The 21,266-nt window shown below is 40.2% G+C and overlaps 2 protein-coding genes across 4 annotated transcripts; one reads left to right on the plus strand and one right to left on the minus strand.

Annotated features, from left to right (window-relative positions):
• The first annotated feature begins 1,355 nt into the window (after positions 1 to 1,355).
• Positions 1,356 to 4,321, plus strand: LOC309474393 (uncharacterized protein). The gene is made up of 2 exons (XM_082136961.1): positions 1,356 to 2,063; positions 3,122 to 4,321. The coding sequence occupies exons 1-2, from the start codon at positions 1,883 to 1,885 to the stop codon at positions 4,150 to 4,152; spliced, it is 1,212 nt and encodes a 403-aa protein (XP_081993087.1). The 5' UTR covers positions 1,356 to 1,882; the 3' UTR covers positions 4,153 to 4,321.
• A 145-nt stretch (positions 4,322 to 4,466) lies between these two features.
• On the minus strand, positions 4,467 to 13,128 carry LOC309474454 (uncharacterized protein). Of its 3 annotated transcripts, none has more exons than XM_082137057.1 (6): positions 12,776 to 13,128; positions 12,493 to 12,593; positions 11,976 to 12,102; positions 6,133 to 6,231; positions 5,093 to 5,276; positions 4,467 to 4,955 (listed from the first exon to the last, which is right to left on the minus strand). In XM_082137057.1, exons 4-6 carry the CDS (start codon positions 6,153 to 6,155, stop codon positions 4,641 to 4,643), a joined length of 522 nt encoding a protein of 173 aa, XP_081993183.1. In that variant the 5' UTR covers positions 6,156 to 6,231; positions 11,976 to 12,102; positions 12,493 to 12,593; positions 12,776 to 13,128; the 3' UTR covers positions 4,467 to 4,640. The 3 variants fall into 3 exon arrangements, with proteins under 3 accessions (XP_081993183.1, XP_081993182.1, XP_081993184.1); XM_082137056.1 differs by having other exon boundaries at positions 12,715 to 13,128; XM_082137058.1 differs by lacking the exon at positions 12,776 to 13,128 and having other exon boundaries at positions 12,493 to 12,695.
• Positions 13,129 to 21,266: the final 8,138 nt, after the last annotated feature.

Genomic DNA, 21,266 nt, shown 5'->3' on the forward strand with positions numbered 1-21,266 from the left:
CAATCACTGATTGTGTTTAGTGCTGTTTGGGTTTAACGTTAGGGAGAAGTGACAGCGCGCTGTGAAGAAAAAGATGAAGCACTAGACGAACGCGGCTATTTTTTAATAGTTTTACCTCACATCTTCTTTTTATAATCCTTGGAAGCCAAAATCGAAAATAAAATTAGATGAACTACCCAAATCATATTTGATGGGCAGACTCTCTCGAAGCACTCGGCAGATATCATGAACATCGTCAGATTGATAGCTTCGCGAAATATTTTCTAATATTAGTGTTCAAAACTTAACAGTCCATTGGATGTGCATCAAACTAACATATTCCAACATAGTTAGAAATTTAAACATGCTTATTTGCGAAAATATACTTCAATTGTTCCTTTCCAGCGGTGTCCGCCATCTTGTGTAAAAAAAATTACCGGCTTGCTGAGGCCGCAAGGTATCCTGGGTAATTTCATCTTCCACTTCGTTTTAAGCCTGCATCAGACCGCACCAGAGCCCGTCTACGGAGAGCCTGTCCACTCCCTATTAAGCCCTATTGTACCGAATTTTGGTTGTAGTACCACCAGAGTTCCACTGGGGGCGCTCGCCATGAGTGCAAAATGAATGGGAGTCAATGGGGCTAGACGGCTAAATTTGTCTCTTTCACCCGATTGCCGTTGAGAAATCTCAGATGTGATTGTAGATTTTGCAAGTTCAACATGGGTTTTAGGTCGAAAGTTGAATGAACGAGTACTTATGTCGTTTTGATTTCTTACAGGTTGAGTTGTTGTTGCCCATAACACGCTAGCATTCTGCTAATGACGTCAGCATTCTGACGTCATTGACATTTTGAAAGACTTTTTTAAATCAAATAAGTGACTCTAAAAAATCTAACACCCAGCAATGTGTAATTTCTTTGCATCTCCTTTCGAATACAACATTCAAATTACTAGACAAAAAATTATATCCTGAGAAAAGTGGATTTTGAGGGGTATACCGCCATTGACCTCCATTCATTCTGCACTCGTCCTGTGAGCGCCCTCATATGGAATCAGAGTGGAACTGCAACCAGTTCAGAAGCCGGAAGTGTAGTGAGAGTGAAACTTATCGCCATATTAGACATTCTCTGACCGCACTATGTTTTGAGGGTTGATTTTAAGGGGAGAAAAGCACTCCCCCTTGCTCTTTAGAGTATTGGGACACCCCTACACGAGAACGCGCAAAAACAAGGGTTAGGGCAGAAATCTAGGGTAAGGGGAGGTATTGGGACAGGGCCCTAGTGACTACGAAAGGGAACTACACTTCAGAGAGCAAAACATCCAGTAAAGGCATCGTTACTCAATAGGTTGGTTTCACGTGACGTCACACTGCTGCATCGCGAGAGCGCGAAATTCAGATGGAGGGCAGGAAGTGAAATAGCTGAGGATCTGCCGTCTGAAAAATGCCAATGTTTTGTGTAGTTTACGGCTGCTCCAATCGGTCTAATCGAGAAAAGGGAAAGAGTTTTTATAGAGTACCGAAGATTGTCACTCATAAAGGTGAGAAATGTAAAAAGCTCACAGAACAACGCCGTAAAAAGTGGATTTTTAACGTACGTCTGCGGTCGGGAGGAGCAGAGTCTGTTAATGCCCGTGTCTGCAGCGACCACTTCGTCGGAGGTATGTTAGCTAGCCAACGTGTTTTTTGTGTCTGTGTTTATATAGCATTAGGTTGTCGTTAAATGCTCATTTACTTAGTAATGATTATTAAGTTACCGGTACTCTAATATGGACTTCATTGGGGCTTTTTAGGCTGCCCTAGCGCTTTGGGTGACGTTGAGTCGGTAGATTGGGCTCCGACGGTCAACCTAGGTTACCAAAAAACTAAGCCCAAATCAGAGGCGTCTCTTAAACGAGAGCAGAGAATGAAACTCAAGGAAGACCAACAAAGACGGTCGGAATGTGCAGAGGCTATGTTGGATCTCCAACAGACAGATGAGAGCCCGGAACTGACGCCGACAGCCGAAAGCTCCGAACCGAAGCAGCCAGCTGACAACAACCCACAATCAGAGGGGATCAGTGGGAATGGGACATTAAATGATCAAGGTAAATTATTGTACTAAGATGTGTAACCAGCATTATTATTCATTGTTGTTAATAATTATTAATTGTTACAAATGTTGACCAGAAAACTTGTGTGTTTGTAAAAATGTTGTAAAAAAAGATTACTTAAAGGGATAGTTCACTTTGAAATTAAATTTTGGTAGGTTTTAGCTTACCTCAAGGGCATCCAAGATGTAGGTGTCTTTTTTTCCGCAGTAGTTTCAATTTTTAGGTCAAACCGTTCTTGTCTGTCAGTCATATAATGCAGGTCTATGGTCACTGTCTCAAAGAGCATGCACAGAGTCCAAATTAAAACAATTCCCCATCGTAAGTACACATTGTACTAAGACACGAAACGAGCGGTTTGTGTGAGAAAACGAACAGTATTTATAGCGTTTTTACCACTTATACACAGCCATGTCCAAGTGATCTGATCTGACGTGTACACAGACTGGTGCATAGATATATACACACTAGATGTCGCCTTGTCTACGGCAGTTCATTGGAACTAATGTCTTTAAGGCGACATCTAGTGTATATATCTATGCACCAGTCTGCGTACACGTCAGATCAGATCACTTGGACATGGCTGTGTATAAGTGGTAAAAACGCTATAAATACTGTTCGTTTTCTCACACAAACCGCTCGTTTCGTGTCTTAGTACAATGTGTACTTACGATGGGGAATTGTTTAATTTGGACGATGGGGAATTGTTTTAATTTGGACTCTGTGCATGCTCTTTGAGACAGTGACCATCGACCCGCATTATATGACTGACAGACAAGAACGGTTTGACCTAAAAATTGAAACTACTGCGGAAAAAAAGACACCTACATCTTGGATGCCCTTGAGGTAAGCTAAAACCTACCAACATTTAATTTCAAAGTGAACTATCCCTTTAACAACAATTCACATAATTCATTAACTAAAATCACCCTGTATAATTGGACCAGAAATCTTTTATGTTTGTAAAAAGGTTGTAAAAAAAGATTACTTCACAACAATTCACATAATTCATATTCATGAATTAACTAATTATACTCCCCACTGATATGTTGCAGGCTATGTAGATGTCGGATGCCAGACTGAGTTAACAATGGATGACATTGAGAAGATGGATGATGTTCTGAGACAAAACACAACAGAGCTGGGAGATCTTCGAGCCAAAGCATTGGACACACAGTTCAACAAGGAGTCCTTTGAAAAAAACGAAGACAAGACAAAGTTCTACACGGGGCTCCCCAACTTCCTAGTTTTAATTCAGATTTTTGAGCTGTGCAAACCCTACATCAGCTGTGGTCCTATGTCTGTGCTGTCTAAATTTGAACAGTTCATTTTAGTTTTGATGAAGCTGAGACTAAATCTCCCGCTGAAAGATTTAGCTTTCAGGTTCAAGATCTCTCTGCCAACTGCTTCTAGAGTTTGGCATAAAGTAATTGACATACTTCATGAAAGGTTGGAATTTCAAATTGAGTGGCCAGAGCGACATGTTCTTCAAGCTACAATGCCAATGGGATTCAGACAGGCATTTGGATGTAAAGTTGCTGTGATAGTTGACTGTTTCGAAGTTTTTATTGAGAAGCCCTCTAATTTACTAGCCCAAGCACAAACGTGGTCAAACTACAAGCATCACCATACTGTACAATTTTTGATTGGTGTTGCACCCCAAGGCTATGTCACTTACATATCTTGTGCCTGGGGAGGGAGAGTCAGCGATAAACAGATCACAATAGAGAGTGGCCTCCTAAAAAATCTGTTACCTGGAGATATTGTCCTAGCAGACCGTGGGTTCAATATTGGTGATAGTGTGGGATTTTACTGTGCTTCATTACAGATACCTGCATTTACCAAGGGGAGAAAACAGCTGTCAGCATATGAGGTGGCAGACACAAGAAAAATAGCGAATTTGCGCATTCATGTTGAGAGAGTTATCGGTTTAGTCAGAAGAAAATATCAGATTCTGCAAAGCAGGGCTATGCCCATAGAGCACATGGCAACAAAACAAGGTGAGGCACTAGCATTGATTGACAAGATTGGGGTTATTTGCTGTGTCTTGTCTAATCTTTCGGAGTCTATTGTCCCATTGGAGTAAGGAGGAGGGAGGGATGGGGATAACAATCAGTTAGTCCAGTACCTGAGCCCTCACGCATGTAGTGTCCAATACCTGATTCCTGCTTCTTGGCTCTGATGATAAGTAAGAGGACAGGGAGTAGTAGTACCTGAGCCCCGACACGTATCAGTCTGTTAATGTTTTCAACAAGTGTAATACTTTTATCCACTAGTCCAATTGTACTGGCTATATGTATTATATGTAATGAAATGGATTCTAATCTGTTATTGTATGCCATGTTCTTGTTATAACAACTGTTGAAAATTCTAATCTTGTAAATAAACCACCATGTATAATTCTGTCTTCTCAATGGCATTTAATATTTTCATTTAAATTATACAACAACCAGAACTCACAAAGACCACACTCATAACAACAGTCAAAATGTAATCTTGTCTCATACAACAGTATTGATATAACAGCAATATCACACAGCCCACTTTCAAGAGTGCCTGGATCCTTTCATTACATTACACATGTGAGTTTGTAACTTGCTGTCCCAGTATTTCTGGAAGTATACCATTTCTAAAAAAGCACTCAACTTTAGGGATAACATTATCCCAAAGTTCAAGATCGGGCAAAATCCTTTCAACAAAAATATCATTGTGGTTCCACACAACAAAATCACAGTACTTAGCGTCTACAATGTGAAGCTGTCCCTGAACTTGGTAGTAGTAGTCATGAGTCCGGTCCAGCATGACATTATCCCCATCATTGATGAGGCAGAAGCCCTTTTGCCCAGCACACAAGCGCAGATTGGCTTCATCTTGGTGAGAGTGTGGACACTAAAATCACAGAGAGAAGGACACGTGAACAATAGATTAACAAATATATGTTCTGCCTTTTTGCTCAGTTTAGGACTTGAGACACGACTCAGACTCGAGATTTAGGGACTTTACTACAACAGAGACTGTAATATTACCTTAATCTCGCAGATGCCAGTTCCGTGACAGTCACAAGCGACAATCCCATCAGGGGAGGACCCCATGTATGGCCACTTGGGGTTCAGCCAGAGACCACTGTCCATACAGGAGAAGCCTGCATGCTCCCGACCCATCAGCGTCTCATACACTCCTCTGGCTTGTGCTTCATGTTTGCATCCATAACTGTACACAGTACACATGCAAAACATGAAAAGGAAATGATTACTTAGTATTGTATGTGTAGAGCCAGTACAGTGATTTAAATGCCATTACCCTAACCCCTTTACTTAGTTCTACTCCTGCATAACCCTAGTCTTATAACCCTATAACTAATGTTGACCCTTCAGGGCTGTCCATACCATGCTCAAATCCACTGCACGTTTTTCTCTTATCAGCTCGCGCACCAAAGCAATGTGTTACTATACATTTCATTTAATATTCCACCAGTAAGATACATTTACTTAATAGACAAGCTTCTTTTTTATCCAAATTATACCCTCTGTTGTCAGTGTTTCTTTTTCTGGACATAAACACTGTTCACACGTGGCCTTACTCTAACTCTGCCTTACCCTAATTCAAACCCTAAATACCTTGTAGCGGCTGTGGTGAACCTATATGCTTCTGGGTAGCATATGGCCTTGATCAAGCTCTTAGATGGTTGCTCGGGGTTGGTCTTAATAGCTTGTTTCAGCTTGGAAGCAGTTATGCGTCCAGCTCTTTGCCTAAACCAAATCCTGCTTGAACTCTGACTTCGAGTTGCCCTCTCTACAGCCTGGACCTCGGACATGATGAGCTCTTCTAGCTGGAATACCTGGCATAGCTCTCCGAGCTCTTTGGGGGGTAGCTGCAGAGTCTTTGGTGTTCTATATTCAAGAACAGTTTTAGGAAGCATACTAGATTTGGGGATGAATTCTTTGTAGTAAGGCTCCCTAGCCATCAGTGCTGCACTCCTTGGACAGTTTTTGCTTAAAGTCTCAAAAAAACTAGCATATGTTTCTGACCCTCTCTTCACTTTTGGGCATGAAAGTGATTTCCCAACCTGGTTTTCAGTTGTCCTGCCATCAATGGAACGGTCAAGCTTTTTTTTTTTGGCTTTGGCAGAGGAGAAGTCGATCAGAGCTACTGGAGCAGCAGGAATCTGAAAATAAGTTAAGGCAAGGCAAGGCAAGGCAAGTTTATTTATATAGCACATTTCATACACAATGGCAATTCAAAGTGCTTTACATAGAAGAAATTAAAATAATGAGAAGAAATAAGAATAATTAAAACAGTTTAGAAAAATAAAATAAAATACAGTACTTAAAAAAAAAAAGAATATTATTATAAATCTTTCCTTCAAAGGAATCCCTTAAGACTTAAATCTTTCAACTTTCTTTTAACCTTCAATCTTCTTACGACTTCCATCTATCAACTTTCCTTTAACTTTCTTTTCTCCCTCATTTACTCACACGTTCTTTTTACTTTCTTTAGCACTGCGTTCACATTCTTTCTCAGACGAAAACAGTTTAGAAAAATAGAATAAAATACAGTACAGTAAAAACAGTCGGACGAACAGCGGCACAGTGCTCATTCAGTAAATGCATAGCTAAACAGAAGTGTTTTGAGTCTGGATTTGAATGTGACCACTGTAGGAGCACATCTGATCTCTTCTGGAAGCTGGTTCCAGCTGCGGCTGGCATAATAGCTAAAAGCAGACTCACCATGTTTAGAGTGAACCCTTGGTATTTCTAGCTGATATGATCCTAATGATCTGAGTGATCTGTTGGGTTTATATTCAGTGAGCATATCTGCAATGTATTGAGGTCCTAGGCCATTGAATGATTTATATACCAGTAATAATACTTTAAAATCAATCCTAAATCTAACTGGGAGCCAGTGTAAAGACCTGAGGACTGGTGTGATATGTTCATATTTTCTGGTTCTGCTCAGAATCCTAGCGGCAGCGTTCTGTATGAGCTGCAACTGTCTTATGGTCTTTTTGGGAAGGCCAGTGAGGAGTCCATTACAATAATCCACCCTGCTGGTGATGAAAGCATGCACAAGTTTCTCTAAGTCTTGTCTGGAAACAAAGCATCTAATTCTTGCAATATTTTTCAGATGATAGTATGCTGATTTAGTTATTGCTTTGACATGACTACTGAAACTAAGGTCTGACTCTAGTGTCACACCAAGATTCCTGACTTGATGTTTAGTTGTTTGACCCCTGGAGTGAAGGTATGCGTTCACTTTGAGAACTTCATCTTTGTTTCCAAACGCAATAACTTCAGTTTTGTCTTTGTTTAATTGAAGAAAGTTTTGACACATCCAACTGTTGACTTCGTCAATGCATCGGCACAGGGAGTCAATTGGGCTGTAATCGTTAGGCGATAGGGCTAAGTACAGCTGTGTGTCGTCTGCATAGCTGTGGTAAGCAATTTGGTTCTTTCTCATTATTTGGCTCATTGGGAGCATATACAGGTTGAACAGGAGTGGTGCAAGGATTGACCCTTGAGGGACTCCGCATGTCATGGATGTCCACTCAGACTTATGGTCTCCTATACTAACATAATAACCTCTCCCATCTAAGTATGACCTGAACCATTTTAGGACTATCCCAGAAAGCCCCACCCAGTTTTCCAGCCTGTCAAGAAGTATGTTATGATCGACAGTGTCAAATGCAGCACTGAGGTCGAGTAGTACCAGCACTGATAATTTTCCTGAATCAGTATTTAAGCGAATATCGTTTATTATCTTTATGAGCGCTGTCTCTGTGCTGTGATGCGGTCGGAAACCAGATTGAAAATTGTCAAAGTATCCATTCGAGCTTAAGAATTTGTTCAGCTGATTGAAGATAACTTTTTCTATGATCTTGCCTATGAAAGGAAGATTTGAGATCGGTCTATAGTTGCTTAATATGGTCTTATCCAGATTGCTCTTTTTCAGGAGGGGCTTGACAACTGCAGTTTTAAGGGAGTTTGGAAAACTCCCAGAGAGAAGTGAGGCATTTACCACTTCTAGAAGATCTGCTTCTAAACTGTTTAGCACACTTTTGAAAAAAGATGTGGGAAGTGTGTCAAGAGCGCAGGTTGATGTTTTGAGGTGTTGTACGGTTTCTTCCAAAATTTTGCCATCAATTTCTTTGAAGTCAGACATAGTAACTACTTTCTCAGGTGGTCTGATCTGTCTGACCTCAGTGCAACTCAAGGATGTGCTGATCACCTTTCTGATATTATTGATTTTCTCAGAGAAGAAAGAAGCAAACTCACTGCACTTGCTGTCTGAGAGCATTTCACTGGGAATCTGGCTTGGGGGGTTTGTCAGTCTCTCTACAGTAGCAAAAAGAGTGCGTGTGTTGTTTAAATTGCTGTTTATAACATTTGAGAAGAAAGTCTGTCTAGCCTTGCCTAGTTCCATATTGAAAGCATGCAGGCTGTCTTTGTAGATGTTATAATGGACTACAAGTTTTGTCTTCCGCCACATGCGCTCTGCTTTTCTGCATTTTCTTTTCATATTTTGCACTGCTGTTGAGTTTCTCCAAGGTGCTTTTTGTCTGCCACTCTTCTTCCTGACTTTAACAGGAGCAATATCATCAATTATATTTTTAACTTTTGAGTTAAAAGAATCAAGGAGAAAATCAACAGAGTCAGCAGATATGCTTGGTGTTAAAGATATAGCCTTCATAAATAGTACACTAGTGTTCTCATTTAAGCATCTCTTCTTGACAGACACAGATCTAGCTTCAGTGGCAGGAGAGATCAATATATCAAAGAGAATACAGAAATGATCAGACAGTGCTACATCCTTAATAACAATCGATGAAATGTTTAGACCCTTACTGATAAGTAAATCTAGAGTGTGTCCATGATTGTGTGTGGGTCCATGTACATGCTGAGTCAGATCAAAAGTTTTTAAAACAGTTTTGATTTCTTTGGCCATATTGTTTTCTGCATTATCTATGTGAATGTTAAAATCTCCAGCAATGGCAAAACAGTCAAACTCTGAGGTAATTGTTGATAACAGTTCTGTAAAGTCCTCAGCAAAGGCTGGAGAATATTTTGGAGGCCTGTAAATAATGATAAGTAAAATGCGAGGAGCACCTTTTAACACAATACCCAGATATTCGAAAGATGGGTAATTCCCAAATGATATTTGCTTACATTGATAGATATCTTTAAAAAGAGCAGCTAGACCCCCACCTCTCTTAACAGCTCTGCAGACACTCATAAAAGTAAAGTTAGGAGGGGCTGTTTCATTGAGGATTGTTGCACTGCAGCTGTATTCTAGCCAGGTTTCATTTAGAAACATAAAGTCCAGGTTGTTTGTGGTTATTAAGTCGTTGACTAGAAGTGATTTATTTTTGAGTGAGCGAATGTTTAAAAGTGCTAACTTAACAGTCTTACTTTTTGTCCCCACAGCAATCTTAGTTTGACATGTAATAGGCACCAGATTAGTTGGGTTTGCTGTACAGCTATTGAAGGCCTTAGACTTTCTATCTTGTAATAGAACAGCAATAGAGAAAGATACAGGCACACTGGGTTCCCGCTTGTTCTGTAAACATTTGAGAAAGTTACTGTTATCATAGCAGGAACCCGACACATATCACTGAGAGCTGGTAGTTGTTTTTGGTTCACCTCGAGCAGATGGAGGAGGGTGTGGGCCCTGGCGTTTTGGCCGAAGAGGCCGAAGAGCTCTCACAGAAGGAGGGGGCGGGCGAGCTCGGCGCGCAGGCTTCGGTGTTTGAGGTGCCTGACGTTTTTTGGTTGGTATCTGGGGGCTTGCAGCAAAAGAGTGGGATAGTCTGGTTCCAGCATGCACCAATTCTTCCATTTTCTGTGAGAAGCACAAAAGTGGACTTGCTGGCGAGAGTGAGAAAGTATCTGGTGAAAGGGGCTGTTGCTCAGGTGTTATCGGAGGCTGGGATATGCTGTCCTGGCTTCCCTGGCTGTTTTCCAGGAAATCGTCCTTGGGTGCTGAATCTTCGAGCAGTTCTAATATGTCTGTCTGTGGTGAGCTCTGTGGGCAGGGCTCAGCTGAGATTGTGTCCGTGAGCAGAGGTTGTTGTGGCTCAGTGGTGTTATCATTGTCCTTGTGTGATATGTCAACATCATGTCCATTTTGCTGCTGAAGTGAAGTCCCGTGTTCATTCATACTGTTTCCAGGTGTGTGTGTGTCGTTCAGATTGACACACACTGCAGAAGGATGATTGAGGGAGAAGTCGATATTGTCCTTTAACACTCTTGAACCAAGTTTGTTTGGGTGATGGCCATCCCGATGAAATAGTTGTCTCTGACTCCAGAAAAGATTGAAAGTGTCAATGAAGTTTACTCCTTTTATATTGCAGGTTTTTTGCAGCCATGTATTAATCCCAAGCAGCCGTGAAAACCTGTTTGTTCCTCTTGCTGGGAGTGGTCCACTGATGAATGTTTGAACTTTCAGTCTTTTAAGTGTTTCAAAAAGTTCATTGAAATCCTTCTTAAGGAGTTCTGACTGCTCTTTATGAATATCATTCTTCCCCACATGAATTATGAGTCGATTTGCAGTCTTATGTTTCATCAGAATGTTTTGAAGTTCCCTGTTTATATCAGAAGTTGTAGCTTGTGGAAGGCAGCATGTAGTTGTATCCCTGCTGCTAATGTTTCTGATTATGGAGTCCCCCACTATCAGAGTCCTGGGCTCGGCTGTGCTCTGAGCTGAGTGCCGCTGTCTGCTCGACCTTGAGCGCCAGTTAGCATCAGTGTTAGCCACTGGCTGATACAGTCTGTGTTCGATCATATTCATCATGTTTGGGGATTCCTCATTTACATTCATTAGTACTTCAAATCTGTTCTCAAGATGTATAGGTGTTGGTTGGAGACCAGTGTTTGCAGTCCTTGACAGAGCTGTATCTGGGGTAGAGGATGCTACTGCGGTAATATGTGGGGCTCGTGACAATCTGATGTCTCGAGTGCCTTTGGGTCTCGCTCCCTGTTTGTGCCATCGATTTGTAAGTCGATCGGCTTGTTTCTTTACCTGTCGAGGAGCACTAGTTTCATGGGACTCACCGGCTATATGCTGAGGGTGTCCATGACGAAGCTCTGTTGTGTGTTCCGTCTGGTTTGGTGTTCCCGTAAATAACTTTGTTTCAAGAACTGCAATCCTTTGTAAAAGTCTGTGGCAGTTAGTGCAGCAAGTAGATTCCAGAAGAGGCATTTTCTCTCTTATCCTTGTAGGCAGTTGTGTTTTTCTTTCCCCGGAATGTAAGCTGGTCGGGTAGAAGAATTCTGCGTTTTTGTGGTAATCCAAACTTTGTCGTTTGAGCACTGTGCTGATTTGCTGAAGTTAAAATTAGGTGATAAAAGGAGCTAAAATATAAAAATATAGAAGATAAAATATAAAAAAGCGATAGAGCAAAGCGCGGAGCAGTAAGCAAGAGCGTCCGAATGGTAGCTGAGCTGAGCAGGAAGCCTCAGGAAGTTAGGAAGCAGGAAGCCGCAGGAAGCAGGAAGTTAACACAAAGAAGATCATTAAGTCCACATTTCTGTGGTCCATAACCATAACATATCTATATGCAGTATAATGTGTTTATGTGGGTCTTTGCTGTCTTAGCTTCTCTTTGTCCAACAGGGAAATTGTGACTGACCACATTGTCACAAGCTACACATATTAAGGCAGAATATAGAATATAAACAATTTAATAATCCCCAACATTAGGTATGATGGAATATAATGAAAATCCCCTAAAAGAAGATGAAGTGTAGATGAAGACAAGCAATCTGCCTGATGAATTAACCAGAGCATAGACATAACCAAAGGCGCACAGTATAAACATTCATTTAACATCATAATTTAGCCTACAGTTACACAGTGTCCAAAAAATAACATTCTCTGTCCCACGTTTGGTTTGCAGTGAGCGTGTCACCTTACCTTTTTTACATGTGATGGCATCAGCCACTTGCACTTCTCTGTTGTGCAGGAAGCTGTATCTCGCATCTTTACCCCAACTTCAATGGAAAAAAGAACTGCCCCTACATGAGAACACGATTCTGATAGTCTGTGAATAGAATACAATATGATTATGTATTTATTTTTTACCTCAAATGCAATCTACGCCAGAGGAAAAGTGCAATCTATATCAGCACATTTTGATAATGTGTAATATAGCCTAGAGCGTTCAAATCAGAGGCTAAAATCAGGCTAGGAAAAATGCATGTTATTTCCAAATTATGACAATATTTGATGTAAAAATACTAACATTATACATTATAAGGGCACCCCAGGCAACATTATAAAATAATAAAACAACCAAGTTCATGACCCCTTTAAAGCTCTCTCCAGTATGCTAGCAGTGTGTGTGTGTGTGTGTGTGTGTGTGTGTGTGTGTGTGTGAGTGAGAGAGATCTCGTGGTAACGTTAAACATCCTAGCCTACATAAATTACTTACCCTGCCATGCAATTGCAATGAGCTGCAATGACTTCTCCATCCTCCTTCGCAATAATCCAGGTCTTCAGAGGTGTTTCGCCTGATCTCTGAGAGTGGTTTACCTTGAAACATAAACGATTGTCAGTCTAACGTCGTCGTTAAGATGTGTTGCATGTTTGTTGACATTATAGCCGTTACTGCTAGCATATTAACACATAAAACAATTTAAGAACAAACACTCACCCTGGCGAAGACCAAACGATGATCATCCTGGAGCCGTTTGGTACCGAGGTTCTGGACCCACCCGCTGACAAAAAAGTTGTACGCTTCCAGACTTTTATATGCCTTCATTTGCTGTCTGGTGTAGTAAGATGTCTGAAGGACCAGATAGTTGGTGATGTCAACAGCCTCCACTGTCGGTAAATCTTCAAGTTCGACCGAAAACTCACTCATCTTCATGAGGAACGGGTCACGTCCAACATATCTCTTTACTAACTCCTTGTATCTATTTCTTGAAACTGGTTCTAAACTCGTACAATACGGACTCTCCGCAACGGTTTCCTCCATAGACATATTCTCCATATTTACTTCCTGCCCTCCATCTGAAATCGCCCCGCCTTCGCGCGTCATCATAATCACGTGACTGAAACCCAGCAATTGGAGTTGAATTTTTTCCAACTATTTTCTTTAAAAGATATACTTCTTTATCTGTACATTTTCCTTCACTCATTGAACATTTAAAATTTTCCAGAAGTTCTAATATCTGGAAAATACTTATCAATTTGCACTCACTTTCAGTGCAATTTTGGTCACTTTCAAGAAATGAAGCCTAGCGCAAGTTCTGCCAGGAAGACTCAATCGTTCTCGTCACTTATTACCTTCTCATCTATCCAATCATATCTTAATAGCCCAGTATAAAAGGGTGGTACTTACTAATGTCTGAGTTCGCAGATGCTGTCGCTTCAACCTGTTTAAACAGCTGTTACACGCAATAGTTTTAAGTGGCTGCGGCCCAAGTGTCAAAACAAAGATGACCCGTGGCCCACGTGCTTTATCAAAGACGGCCTGTAGCATACGGCATATCAAAAGGTGGCCTGTGGCCCTTGCGTCCTATCAAAAGATGGCCTGTGGCCCATGCGTCCTATCAAAAGATGGCCTGTGGCCCATGTGTCCTATCAAAAGATGGCCTGTGGCCCATGTGTCCTATCAAAAGATGGCCTGTGGCCCATGCGTCCTATCAAAAGATGGCCTGTGGCCCATGCGTCCTATCAAAAGATGGCCTGTGGCCCATGCGTCCTATCAAAAGATGGCCTGTGGCCCATGCGTCCTATCAAAAGATGGCCTGTGGCCCATGCGTCCTATCAAAAGATGGCCTGTGGCCCATGCGTCCAATCAAAAGATGGCCTGTGGCCCATGCGTCCTATCAAAAGATGGCCTGTGGCCCATGCGTCCTATCAAAAGATGGCCTGTGGCCCATGCGTCCTATCAAAAGATGGCCTGTGGCCCATGCGTCCTATCAAAAGATGGCCTGTGGCCCATGTGTCCTATCAAAAAATGGCCTGTGGCCCATGTGTCCTATCAAAAGATGGCCTGTGGCCCATGTGCCAGTTCCAAAAGATGGCCTGTGGCCTACATGTCAGTATCAAGAGATGGCATGTGGTCCACGTGTTATATCATAAGATAGCCGTGGTCCCTATATAAAAAAATTAAATGTATAAAAAAAATAAAATAACACAAGTTCTAATATATTTTTTCTCTCTCTATGTTCAGGAACTTCAGGATTCACAACCAGTGGGTATACTTTCTCTACCGTTCTTTGGAGGGTGGGCCCTGTCCCGGTGGATTATTCCTCCACCTATTTTTGGGGGTGGGCTGCGCCCCGCCTTCGTCTTCAGGCAGGATATGCAGATTCCGTACCCTCGGAATGCAAGTTACGGACGGGGCCTACGCCAAAGAATTTGATTGTTTGCTGATCTCTTAAATAAATGTTCATTGTCACAGTATTAATTCTCCTGAGTCTTTCTGGTAGAAATGAAGCCTAGCGCAAGTTCTGTCAGGAAGACTCAATCATTCTCGTCACTTATTACCTTCTCATCTATCCAATCATATCTTAATAACCCAGTATAAAAGGGTGGTACTTACTCATGTCTGAGTTCGCAGATGCTGTCGCTTCAACCACCTCCATCCTGTCGGGTCCTCCCCTCCATCCTCCCCAACACCTCCAGACGGGCTCTCCCCTCCATCCTGAAGACGCCAGGATGTCCTCTTCCTCCCTCCGCCCCACCACCACCAGATGGCCCCCTTCCTTACTTCGCAGGGGGTGGGCTGCGCCCCTGCCTTCGTCTTCAGGCAGGATATGCAGATTCCGTACCCTCGGAATGCGAGTTACGGACGGGGCCTACGCCAAAGAATTTGATTGTTTGCTGAGCTCTTAAATAAATGTTCATTGTCACAGTATTAATTCTCCCTAGTCTTTCTGGTAGAACTTGTTTAATCTCTTCCACTCCATAGTCAAGACCTTAACAACTGGATTGAGAACAAACTGAGACATTTGAATCAGAGCACTCGGCTCTCACTACTTTCATTGTCCACCTTAATCTCTTTTTGGTTCTTTCTGGCCTGTTTCAAAACCATGCTCTTGTCATTTTTTTTTTTTCCTCTTCAGAGGTATTTTAAAAACAACCTGGCCATGTCCATTATATTATCATTTTGAATTAAACTTTCTACTTGTGACTCAGTATCAGAAAGTGGACTCAAACTCTTTTGTGTATTAACACAGGTTAGCATATCAGCTGTTTTTTCGTTGATTTCATCACTTTGTCTAGTCAGATCAGATTCAAAAATTGTATCTGCTGACAAACTCTTTTTTGAGTAGGCCTACTAGAATTCAGTGCATTAGAAGTAGCCTACTGGCAACTTCTCTGTCTTCATTTTGCGCATTGTTATCTTTAACACCATCATTCTGCTGTGATGAGCGGTGTTTTCCGGGCACCTGCATATCAAATGACCAGACTTTCCACACCCAAAACACCTCATCGTGTCTGTAGTAACAAAAAACATGTAATCAAATCATTTTCTTTGAATTTAAGATTTAAATCAAGATCAGTTTTGTTTCCGTTTAGTATCATACGTGAATCGACACTTCATGTTTCACCGACTCCGAATTACTCCCTATAGTGATAATTTTTATGGGAGCAATCTGTTTGCCAAAGCATGACAATTCCTTAGTCAACATCTCATCCTTAATGAAAGGGTGTACATTTAAAATGGTGACTTTTTTAGCGGGGGTAGAAAGAGGTAGTACTGGGGTAAATAAACTATGTATATGTATTCCCTTTCCAACCACTTCATTCGCTTCCTCTACTATGCTCAGGAACAGCACAATTAATTTTGGAAGCCGCTAACACACACTCATGAGTCGACCCTCTACATCACTGTAAAGACCACCCATTGGCCCAAAGACGGAATCCAATGTTGTGGGCGAAGTTATTATGCGTGTATGTCTTTTCAGCTCTCCAGTGAAGTTCACTTAATTTATTAGAATTTAGTTACTTTAGCTCTACGCTTAATCTGACTCCAATTTCAAATGATAATCAAATTTAGATCATGTTTCTTATTAGAAAATGATCATACATATTGATTATGATTTAATTTAGATCTTTGATTATTCTGAGTATCCCATATTTTCAATTATTCATTCATTAAGGACCCGGTATTGCTTTGACACGTCACGTCATGAATGTGCGCTCACGATCACAACCGTTCTGAAATAGTCAGAGGATGCAGTGCAAACTATTTTACCCTTAAGCGGTCGCCCCAATTTTTGTAATAGTCGCAAGATGCAACGTGCTAAGTCAGTGATAGTCAGAAATCAGAAGGTCTCCTTAATGATGTGCCCCATGCTCCATTCATTAGTGCCTTCAGTTTGATCTACCCTGGAGTAGCGCTGCGGAAACACCAGACTACACATTAATCTACTAAGAATAATGATTTCAGAATAAATCAAGATGTAACATTTATTTGTCAGGTAGAAAATGTATCATGCCAATTACACAAGGAAATTATTAAAAGCCAATTCAGAAATAATAAATACATGACATAATTTACTCAAAGATTACTCTAAAAGTAAGCAATGCATTCCTGACAGAGACATGCAGTGGTGTGTAAGTATTTTCCAACGGGAAAACACTGAAACAACACTGTATGTTTTTTTTTTCCTGGTTACAGGTTCCCAAAGTCTGCTCTGCCACTTCCCCTTAAAGGTAGGGTAGGTAATCATTTTTCTAAAAAAAAAACATTCCAAATTTGTTTAAACTGTCTTTATATACCAATACATAATTAAAATGTAAGTACTCTGAAAAAGAAAATATAAAAATCGAGTGACTGTAGACCTTTTAATCTGCAATAAACACAGCTCATTATTTCCATTCACTCCACCCCCTCCCTTCTGAGCTCCTTCCAAAGCCACGCCCCCAAAACACATGAACACGCGACGCCAAACGCTCAGGCTGGAACAAGACGCATTTATTACCTGAGACGAGTGGAGAGGAAGGAGCGCAGTACATACAGTGACATCATGTCAGAATCACATGTAATAAAATACCTATAACTTTATCACTATGAATATAAACAAATAAGATTTCTTTTAGTACTCACTATCAAGCTAGCATATCGATAATGGTAAAGTTTCATTCGGTAACGAGCTATATTTATAAGGCAAAACTAAAAACAGGTTGCATTGATACACGTTTTTCCATTACCATCAGTTACACTGTGATGAAGATGAATTTCGTGTAAGATTCATAACATATACGGTGTTTTGCATGTAAGAGTTTCCATGATGAAAACATTGTTGACTCTAATGAAGACTAACGTACACTCCGAGTCCGGAGACAAGTACCACATCGTCGGTTCGAGGACAGGTCCGGGGTTGAGGGCGAAGCAGAGGAGGTCGTTCAAGAGCGCGGGCAGGGTCCGAGGAAGTAGTTTTTGCCTTGTTTGCCTTCGCTGACTGCATATGCAGGTGCTTTGAGCTGAATATTTCCGGGAACGGTGACATGTGATGAGTGCACGCCGGGCAGCGTGCGCAGTGGGGTTCGGGGCGGGCACGAGACATGAAGGCATCTGATTGGTTCTTTACATTCGCACCGAATGGCAGTGATTGGTCAGAGTTTTTACTGTCATGCAGCTGCTACAGAGGTCTGATTTTTTTCATTCCTTTTTCTAAACACATAATGTATTGACTACTATCAGGATGGAAGGACCATTTCACCCAGTATAAAAAAAAGTGTTTCTGAACAGGATTACCTACCCTACCTTTAAAAACCCAGACCAAAACAAAAGGGTTATACCAATATTTTTTAGAGTTGTTTTGGGTCAATTCATGTACCCCAGGTGGTAACACCTGGTTTCGGGGGAGAGGGGAGACATCTTGAAAAGACATCACCCAAAGAGCAGAACAGGATTCTCCTAAGTTCTCAATCTTTCTCATAAAACCAATGAATGCAATGAAATTAAGACCATTTTACCAATCACACTGAGACATTTAAAATGATACCAAACATGAAAAGGAAAAACAATAGATTCACAAGATACATCATATGTGATATATAGACATTCTTAGTGAACTTAGGGGGAAAGGAAGGGAGGAGGGAGAGTGGGATACAGAGATAAGGCAATTTGGACAAGACAATGTCCTGTGCTCTTTCTTTGCAATCTTCTGTCCAGGGTGCGTATTATTGCTTTATTGAAGGGTCTTTTGTATTAGCAGGAAACTCAGTGAATCTAGAGCATTCCCTCCCTGAATTGCCCTGTCTCCCAGTACAAATACTGGTTTAGGCGCTCAGTTTATAAATAGGCATGAATTAAAATAAGAAATACATTGCTTTTAATTGTTTTAGATTATTTGAACACTTATTTGTCTTATTTTAAATTATCTTAAGTCATCTGAGCCTCTCTTGTGGAGAGGCAGAGGCAACTCCCTGACAGAAGACTAGAACAACAAAACTAACCCAGCACGATTTGAGTTACAACTGCATTCCCCGTGGTTTTAAATAAGGCTTTTGCATCAATTGCCAAAAAATGGAGGTAAAGTTAAATCTTATAAATGCAATATAAACATTCTTTAGATCATTTGTTCTAAACCAGTGGAGGTTTAGAACAAATGATCTAAAGAATGTTTATATTGCATTTATAAGATTTAACTTTACCTCCATTTTTTGGCAATTGATGCAAAAGCCTTATTTAAAACCACGGGGAATGCAGTTGTAACTCAAATCGTGCTGGGTTAGTTTTGTTGTTCTAGTCTTCTGTCAGGGAGTTGTTATGATGAACCTAAATGTGCGGACTTACAAAATACAATGAAACAATAAGAGAAAAAACTAAAGAGAGCACAGAGAGCCCTCCGTGCAACTCAGTGTAGGCAGATTGAAGTCAGGTGGGAGGAGCTACAGTTCTTAAAATGTCAATTCCCAGAGGACAATGACAATTTATTTTTCTCTCCAAAATAATGAATCATTGTCTCAGTTATGAGAATGTAACACACAGCTGCAGTTTAGGGGTGGACCCCCTAAACTGCAGCTGTGTGCTACATTCTCATAACTCTGTGAGAAACTGATCCCAGAAAGAAATACTCCAGAGGTTGTCAAAAGTATGCTGAAATTCAGAGGCCATAAACCATGTTTATCTCCTCTGCTCATTGAAAATGCTCTGTGTAATAATTGCTAAATTTATTCAACATTAGGAAATTTAGTGAGAAATTTCCTGTTCAAACAATGTCACCATATGACTTTAGTTAAGGTTGTGGTCCTTGCTGTAGTTTTGTCACACGTCATGTTTTGGTCCATGTTTAATGACTTGTCATGTGATTCCCTGGCCCTCATGTGATCCTGCCATGTCCAAGTTTAAGTCTTGAGTTTCATGCCACACCATGCCTTTGTTTATGTTTGATCTTGTTTTGAGTATTAATAAACTGCACTTGGGTTCGTCAAGCTTGCCTCCAGTGGACTTCCATGTTACAAGTTTCTTTGTGCATCACTGCTGTGAGGCTCACTTTTTAATTTGCTTTTGTAAATGCTGGTAATTGAAAAACATAATCACTCCCCATTATTATTACATTTATATTTGTGTTCATCTTAAGAAGAAAAGAGTCTTTCAAAAATGAAAGACGCCAAAGTCGTTTTAAAGGCATAGGCCTATATCACACAACACCAGGAGATTCATGTGTCTTGTTGAATCAGTCACTGCAAATATCTGACACAGCATCCATCTGCGACATTTTATGATTATCTGCAAGAACACAATTAATTAAATGCATATTCATACAGTATGTGTTTTTCAAGTAGTCTGAAGCAGATTCACTATCTGTTCAGTCCCGATGGTCAACCAATGGTCAACCAATCTGTGTTGGTGCCCTACAATTTATTTTTCTTTACCAGGGGAACAGGGACATATAGATCTACCTCCATGGTAATTTTCAAGATTCTCCTGGGAAGTCAACATTGCAAAACAAGTGCCTAAAAACCGGCAAAATATTGTACCTAACTGCAATGTTAATATCAAGAATTTACATTCTTTTTATATAAGTAATGAGCCAATACCACTCATGTATAATTTTTTTAGCAGGCCAGTTAAGAAAATGAGATTTTGATCTATTTGGACCTGACGAGAACAAGATTGTCTATGTATTTACAAATTCCAGCAGATTATACCCTAACACAAACAAATACTTCAGTGTTTATGTCATCAACAATGTAAGAATTGAGAAATTACAAAATGCCAAACAGACCCTGAGAGGACAAAGGACCTCTCTGGAAATTTGAACTAGCCCTCATGCACCATCCGAAAGTCTCACCTCCGATATATATATATATATATATATATATATATATATATATATATATATATATATATATATATATATATATATATATATATATATATCTGAAATATATCAGACACAAACACTTAAAGGAGTCATGGTGTCTATCTATCTATCTATCTATCTATCTATCTATCTATCTATCTATCTATCTATCTATCTATCTATCTATCTATCTATGTCACATAAATTGGTTGTCTGGGAGGGTAATGCTTTGTAAAAGTTAAAAAATGTTAACATAAGATATCTCTTTAAAAAAATTAAATAAACGAATTTAAATCTTTTTAAAATTGACTTTGGCAAATAACCTTTGTTAAATTTATAGAAGTATTTGTTAATATGAATGGACCAGAGCTTAAATAGTTTTATTTTTAACTAACAACTAAAAAAAGATTTATAAATACTAAGAAATATATTGCTCATTCATTGTTCGTTAATGTTAGTTAATACATTTATATGATAAACAAATGCGCAGCACTTAAGGGGGTCGCACTGCACACCGGACGCGCACTTTCTCAGTTTATGGCCAGCAATATTGTTATGTTTAAGGACATTATGAAATTACGATAATGCCTATACTATGTTATGATTGGACTGTAGGCTACAATTAAATACAATCTTTGCTAAGTCTGCAGTCTGAATTCACTTTACCTCAGAGCGTCCGTTAACCGAGAATATCACCTGAAAATCCGATAACATCAGCAATTTTCATTCAAGCAGCTGATTTCTGTAAATGAGTGTAAAACTGAATGTGTATTGCAGCACAGGGTGAAGTCAGTATACATTAACGACGATTTGAGAAAAATAAATGTAACTTACATTTAATGTAAAACTATGTACAGTGGCGTCATGCCCATTCAAAGTGAGAGATTTTTCCTCCCTGATAATCTTTTTGTCACAACTTTATTCCTATTAT

This window comes from Leuciscus leuciscus, assembly GCF_965113295.1.
Source record: "Leuciscus leuciscus genome assembly, chromosome: 14".
Taxonomy (NCBI): domain Eukaryota; kingdom Metazoa; phylum Chordata; class Actinopteri; order Cypriniformes; family Leuciscidae; genus Leuciscus; species Leuciscus leuciscus.

Bases quoted from the DNA above. Each gene is read 5' to 3' on its own strand.
- LOC309474454 (XM_082137057.1), bottom strand. From the start codon at position 6,155: ATGGCAGGACAACTGAAAACCAG. The intron at 5,277-6,132 runs GTTGGGAAATCA...TACTGTGTACAG, and splicing joins GCAGGACAACTGAAAACCAG to TTATGGATGCAAACATGAAG. The intron at 4,956-5,092 runs GTAATATTACAG...CTGTGATTTTAG, and splicing joins CTGGCATCTGCGAGATTAAG to TGTCCACACTCTCACCAAGA.
- LOC309474393 (XM_082136961.1), top strand. From the start codon at position 1,883: ATGAAACTCAAGGAAGACCAACAAAGACGGTCGGAATGTGCAGAGGCT. The intron at 2,064-3,121 runs GTAAATTATTGT...GATATGTTGCAG, and splicing joins TGGGACATTAAATGATCAAG to GCTATGTAGATGTCGGATGC.